This window comes from Doryrhamphus excisus, chromosome 6 (assembly GCF_030265055.1).
Source record: "Doryrhamphus excisus isolate RoL2022-K1 chromosome 6, RoL_Dexc_1.0, whole genome shotgun sequence".
Lineage (NCBI taxonomy): Eukaryota > Metazoa > Chordata > Actinopteri > Syngnathiformes > Syngnathidae > Doryrhamphus > Doryrhamphus excisus.
In genome coordinates, this window is record NC_080471.1 from 21940824 (window position 1) to 21947983 (window position 7160).

The 7160-nt window shown below is 37.0% G+C and overlaps 1 protein-coding gene across 1 annotated transcript; it reads right to left on the reverse strand.

Annotated features, from left to right (window-relative positions):
• Positions 1–1393: 1393 nt before the first annotated feature.
• LOC131130862 (uncharacterized) lies at positions 1394–4491 on the reverse strand. The gene is made up of 5 exons (XM_058074939.1): positions 4274–4491; positions 3642–3942; positions 3297–3452; positions 2417–2509; positions 1394–1986 (listed from the first exon to the last, which is right to left on the reverse strand). Exons 2-5 carry the CDS (start codon positions 3804–3806, stop codon positions 1675–1677), a joined length of 726 nt encoding a protein of 241 aa, XP_057930922.1. The 5' UTR covers positions 3807–3942; positions 4274–4491; the 3' UTR covers positions 1394–1674.
• Positions 4492–7160: the final 2669 nt, after the last annotated feature.

Here is a 7160-nt window from a genome sequence, read left to right on the forward strand (position 1 = left end):
TTTTATTTTTGTTTTTATTTCCATTTATATTTATTTTTGTGTATTTAATTTTTTGATTTTTTTTTTTCATTTTTGTTTTTATTTTCACTTTTATTTATTTATTTATTTATTATTTTGGCAGTTTTGGTCCTCCATACTATACATGTTGTATAAATATTAAGTTTGTCTTCCGTGTATAGATTCTTCCGTTTCATTAGTGGTTATTTTCATATTGTGATAATATAAATCGATACAGTATTTATGTATATATCACGTAGTATAGCTGATGGTGCAGTCTAAGGTCTGTGTTGTCTGCTGCAGCTGGGTCAAGTTTCAGGTCCAGCCCTCGTGGGACTGCTTAACTTTCTCAACAACTTGAATTCAAGGAGAGAATGCAACACACACACAGAACAAAATGGATGGAGGCGGTCGAGCCACACCAGGGATGAGACGCTCATGTCTCGAATGATCGCTGAAACCAGGACTGTTAGCCTCCCAACTCCCACCTCCACATCATAACTTTTCATCTACGTCCTTTTTGTTTGTTAGGATACTAGTTCCAAAGTTTTGTTGTTATGCTACTATGCACTTTTCTTTACACTTGAAAGCACTTTTGTAGGTTTTGCACACATGCACTTGGAACATATTTTTGTAAAACGCTTACATGTTGCGCCTCACTGTAAGAAATTTATGTTTTAATGACAAAACATTTTCAGAAAATATTTTTTCGGAAGAAGTTGCTCCATGTAAAGAAATAACAAACGACTGCTTACACTGAAAAAAATAATCCTTTGGATTTACTTGATTTTAATGTGTACATCGGTCCCACATGATGAGAATGTGAATGACTGACAAAATTTCATTCTTCTTCTCAATGAATTATTACTTGTTAAATCAAAATATTTCAATTACGTTCGAGTATTTAAAAGAATCAAGTTGATTTAACACCAACGAATTGAGTAATATGAAAGTAATTTTTTCATGTTCAGATACCTGTTTTTCAAATGCAACTCTAACTTGATTTGTTAATGCTAATATAATTTAAATGTATTATGTAACTTGAAAGCAATTTTATTATGTCCTTACAACACAAGTTAGCTCTCTAAATTTAACTTGATTTGTTAATGCTAATATAATTTAAATGTATTATATAACTTGAAAGCAATTTTATTATGTCCTTACAACACAAGTTAGGTCTCTAAATTTAACTTGATTTGTTAAAGCCAGTCAAATACATTGTAGACAATTGTGTGTGCAAATACAAAAATCAAAACTGATTGTATTGACAAAATGTAGTGTATTGATCGTGATCTCAGTGCAGCTTTAACTTCAGCATAAAAACACAACTTTCAAAACACAAATATTGAAAATACAAATCACGTTAAAACACAAAAACAGTTTTCACAGTAAATTCACAACAAAAATGAATTAAAAGTAAATTCTGCATGAAGTGCAATGGATTCATCTTACAAATAATCTAACTTTTTTCAGAGTACCAGGTTCACAGCAGATAATCTGAACCTATCACAGTACATTCAAAAATATAATGTGAGCTTGAGCATCCAGTGCATCCTCAAGAGCAAATAGAACATAATAACAGTAACAGGTTTGTAAACAAAAAGCAATAAATCCTGCATAAACTTGTCACTGAGAAACAAAACTTTAAAAAAGTGCAGTCAATCCAGTCTGAACTGTTCACTGATGGAGCCTGTTTTTCAGAGCAAGTGCTCTGTTGGAAAGTTTCCCTCGATCCAGTTCCATCCAGATCTTTTGAATTACCTCAAAAGTGTAGCGGAGGTCAGCAGGATAGCTGAGGTTCAGCGCATACATCAATCCAAATAAAACAGCAACACCTAATGCTACATTATCAAGGTTTTGTAACACCTTGATGCCTTCAAGAACAATGCCAATGTCCTCTGCTTCATCACTTGAAGCATGTTCTTTGACAACATATATACCAACTGTAGTGTCTTCAATGGCCTTGTTGATCGTGTTCTGATCCAGGCTCTGTGCAAAACAGACAAAAGGTAAGTAAAGAAGTTAGGTAAGTCAAACCTAATCACCAAGCCCCATCGAGAAAAGGATAAACAAAATAGTGACACTCGATCTAGTAAGGTCAAAGTTAGAATGGAGGCAAATTTAGAGACAACACAGGACTCTTTTTCAGCACACGCGCACAGATCAGACTGTTGGCAGGCAATCAGATATTTAATGAATTTCACAACAAGTCTTGAGAACCTTCTATTCTACCTGTAAGTTCATTTACCAGCAACAAGAAACACTGTAATGATTTTTGGTTATGAAACAGTAAAACAATTGACTTAAAAAACAGAATATACTATATTCTTTTAATCAATAAACAATTTCCACACAATGATCAAGAATGGGAACAAGAGAAGAGTGGAAGAAGAACACAAGCACCGATTCATATACATACCACATATTCCTGTAGGAGGTTATCTGGATCTTCGCCCATGTAGACACAGACTCCTTTAATGATGCACTCTCGTCCAGCATCTACATCATCACACTGAAAGGACATTTCTAGATTAGCATCTTAATTCACCACATGTGCCTTAAAGCGATACTCCACTTTGTAAGTTTAATCCACTAAATATGTAATATGTGAGACTTCGTATATCTCTCAATGGATGAAAATGCGGAAGCCTCGCAAGATCGACGCCATCTTGACATCCAGCTACAGGCTACAGTTGACATTTAGGCTAAAAACATGGTGTAAACGGCATCTTTCACGGTCAATTTTTAATGTTGTGGCTCACAGACACTTGATTACACCACACAAGCAGGATGGAGACGTTTTGTGTTCTTTTTTTAACGTTTCATCTGTGGTCACCATTCACTGCCATTGTACTGGATGAGGCTACCCTCTTTCTCCTAAAACTCAAGCATTGTTTTGTGAACTGAAGATCTTCACTCATCACATCAGAATGGAGGAGAGTACATATTTAGTGGACTAATCTGGCAAAGTAGAATATCGCTTTAATCTCCTGGTATAAACTGTCCTATGGGTGCACATTTCTTTTCCTATGTATGCAAGTTTCCTATGACTGTGAGAGCCTTGCCGTGTACTCCATGTGAGAGGAGGACTGAAGGGACTTAGAAAAAGAGGAAGTAGAAAATAGAAACAGGAAAAAAACAGAAAAGAAAGAGGAGGTAGACAAATATGAAGATAAATAAGGAAACAGAGGAACAGTTTAAGATGATACAAAAGGATGCAACAGTGAAAGGACAAAAATGAAAAGTAAACGCAAAATAGCAGAAAGAATTTTTGATTGCGAGAGCCCTGCATTACTTACATTGGCAATTTGTGCAGTGATTCTTTTGAGCCGTTCACCTAGCTGTCCTCCTCTCTTCTGGAACAGCCTTGTCAAGTTGTCAGTGTGGAGGTCCACCTGAGAAAAGAACTTGGACTGAAGTGGTACAGTCGTGATTCTCTTGAATTCAGCGTTGATCTGAAAAAGCACAGAGGATTCAGGGAGAATGTCACCATCACACAAAGCAGACCAGGACAGGCAAGAGGGAGATGAAGCACATACAAACGATGTGCTATCAGGTACATTAGCAATTTGCCAGTGCATACAAGCTTTTCATTTAATCAACAGCAAATCTAAGATGAAAACCCAGCATGAGATCAGCCTTACCTCACTGACTTCAAACAAAGCAGGCCATCTCGCCATGAAATCATCCACCATCGGTGCATCACGAACAACCTCATGTCTTCTCAATGCGAAAGTCTTTTCCATGTTGAGCTTGACAACCTCTCGGTTGTTCCTCTTCCTTACATCCAAGAGTAAAGCTTTCCGCATGGCTTCTAGACTGTCCTCAGTTTCTGCTGATGGGTATGTTGGGCAAAAATTAACTTCTGCTGTGGTGCAAAAGCTTGGACCTACTTGCTACAGTTTCTGTGCACCCCTTACAACTCCACATTCCCTGCACCTAATCCTGTAACATACATCAAGTTCATCATTAGTCATATCATTCATCCACAATGTGCAAGCCAAATTGAAACAAAAAGGCTCATGGCAATACCATAATTCAAAACAAGATGGAAACCTGCTATCATGTCCAAATAAATTGATATGTTTTCAAACACAAGGACTAACACTAGCTTGTTTACACCAGCAGGATAACGCAAGTCTGTTTTTTCAAGTATAATCAAATGCGAAAATACAAATAACATTTTCTATCAATAATAATAATAAACATTTTTAAATGTATCTGAAGGTAAATGAAAATGCAAATTTAGGGCTTAAAGTAATATGAGAGCACTTACTATAGAGCCTTCTGAATATGTATGATGTAGACGGTGAACCTGTGAAATAAAAAATAAATAAATAAATCACACACAATCATAAAGCAAAGGTGCTAGATGCAGACATTAACTTTGATTACACTTTCTAAACACAATGGCAAGTAAGGATAGGATTATCTAAAGCACACACACAAACAGTCCTAAACATGCCCTAACTTTGTACTTTGTACTAGTTCTTATTTCCCACATTACATTCTCACTCCCAGCGCGTCAAAACCCTTCGGTGCCAGTTTCTGACTCCCAATCTAAAATCATGCATAATGAAGAGCGACGTCACTTTGATTGGCAGCTGACTGCTGGCGGTCGCCTGCAAACACCTAGCTCATTCAATCACTGAAATCCGTCTGTGTTTGCGGTGTTTTTGAATTTCGGATAATTTTTCATGTAAATACTGGATAAATAACACGGCTTGCTGTGTGGTTAATTGTACTAACAGACTGTCCAAACAGTCGGCGCTCCGTTTATTTTCATCACTTCGTTAGTTAGTTACTAGTAAATAGCGAGCTAATCAATTAGCATCGGGCTAAAGCCCTCCAGCGAGCTGCCGCCGGCTGGTGGTTGTCACTAGCTAACGTTCCCCAACTTGATGCAAATATCAAGGCTATACATACACACTAATAGCTAGCGTTAACATGCCGTTGTAATTGTTATATTTGCTGTGTTACTGTTTGAGAACAGCGTTCTACTTAACTATCACCCAAATTACTAGAACAGAAACATATACATTTGAAGACCTTACTTTTTCGGTGACTGGTCCGTGGCTTGCTGCCGCAGAGTATGGCAATTTTTTCCACGAGCCAACTTTCGCGGGCTTAGTGATCTTCTTCTTGGTTATTTGCCATCCAAAGATCGGCGCATCAGCGCCAACTTCTGTTCCGGAGTGGTTAATGACATGTCCTGTCGATATTTGAATGTTTTCCATTTCCGGGTGGGACTAAACTCGATTACATTGACTTTGTTTTTTTAATTTGATCAAGTTCATTTTACATGAAAGAAACTAGCATGTTCAACATTATCCAAAAACAACTTAAGTCTGCTTGACTAAATCACGTTCCCAAGCAGAATATAATTCAATTGTGTTGCATATACAAACTTTACTTTTGTAAATTCAAAGACCCACTGTTTCTCTTTTTTTCAGTGTACCTTGTCCTGGCTTTTTACCGTGTGCAAAGTGTGAGTAGCTATTTTCCGTTTGGTTTCTCCAGCTGTGTTTTTTGGTTCCTATTTTGTACTTTTTGCTGTAAGTCTTTAACACGACTTTGCAATTTTCGTTGTTAAAATTTTACCTTTATGTGAGGACAATTTTTGTATTAATAAATACAGTATTTTTTGTTATACTTTGAATCTTATCATCTCTGCATCTGGGTTCCACATACTGGTTAGTGCCATTTTGACAATTTGTATGAATTTAATTAATAACAGTCACCATTCACAGAATTTTTTGACAGTGTTTAAATGTTATTATAATGTCACTCAGTCTGTTTAGTGATCCATTAACAGTACATTGGAGTGTTGAGCAGGAGGTGCAGAGTTACTATTGCAGAGGGACTATTTGGTCTTAATTAACCTTTCTACACTGTAATGTCACTAATGTCAATCGGGTGCTGTCACCAGAGATGAGCATGGAGGAAGTAAATGGGTCAGAAATGGAAAAATGAACAGCGCAGAGATATTGAAGGTCAGGTGGAAGTGAACAACAATTCAGAGGTTTCAAGGTCAAGAAGGAAAGATTAAGCGAATAACTGAATGAAAAAATTGTGTTTGAAACTGGATCATAGGCAGCTTTTGGATTTGTCAGATACGGGAGTCAATTGCCCTATTAAACAAAAGTCACTAATATGTTTCATTTGCAATTTGGAAAATATTTGCATTAACTGATTCTCTCTAATAAAACAGTAATACTAATACTAACTGTAATTATTAGTAATACTGACCGAAATGAAAGCTTTTGATTTAGTTTAGAGTTAATTGCAGTTAATTGAATAACTGAATTAGACAAGTGTATTTGTGAATAAGTGATTTAATATCAAACGTAGCATAGAAACCTTTTTTCGATATATTTTTTAACACTATTAGAACTTTGTACACATGAAATAACAACCCCATAGCCCCGCCACTGAGTCATGTGCTTCGGAATGTAGAAAGTTGTTTCCTAGGTCCAACCGGCAGTAAGTGGCGCAAAAGCATGATTGGCTTGCATGCACCTATTTTGTAAGTTTATCTGACTGGCGATAATGTATTCTACTCTCAAGTGGGATGCATTCATCAATTACTTTGCCACCACCATGAAGCCCCTGGCATGCTGTGATCGCTTACAATTTTTAAAATATATAGAGCAATAAATTAAGCACATTTCCCTCAGTAATTGATTGACTCTTTTAATTATCATGCCTCATTGAAGCTCAGACCATATTAACAAAAGACATTACTCATGTTCCGTAATGTAACATGTTGTTGAAAATACGTCCACACTTTGGAAGTGAACAAATAGCGAGCATCCTCTTTAAATGCTGACGCACATGAAGATAGATGGCTATGAAGTGTGCAGCTGCATGGAGTGCCCTCTCCTTCTGGCAAGCCATTAGCAGTGCATCAATAGGGTCTTCCTTCACACCTGGAGAGGCAGGTGCAGGTCTTCGACCTGGTAATGGAGTACAAGGTGAGGTAACGTGGCAGACCTATCCTCATTTGGGAAGTTGATGATATAATAGGAACTGTTGGGTGTGTCAGCAGACGGGAATGAGATTTTTTTGTCAGCCACACAGTCTCCTTTTGTCTTGCAGGGTGGAGGCGGGGCAGGTAGAATACACACAGGGTGTCACATAGTATAAATTAATTGAATAAATTG

What these genes read in the sequence shown, in the direction of transcription:
- LOC131130862 (XM_058074939.1), bottom strand. Translation starts at nt 3,806, where the DNA reads ATGCGGAAAGCTTTACTCTTGGATGTAAGGAAGAGGAACAACCGAGAG. An exon ending in TCACTGCACAAATTGCCAAT is followed by an intron (nt 2,510 to 3,296) that starts GTAAGTAATGCA and finishes ATGTCCTTTCAG; the next exon opens with TGTGATGATGTAGATGCTGG. An exon ending in ACCTCCTACAGGAATATGTG is followed by an intron (nt 1,987 to 2,416) that starts GTATGTATATGA and finishes TGTTTTGCACAG; the next exon opens with AGCCTGGATCAGAACACGAT.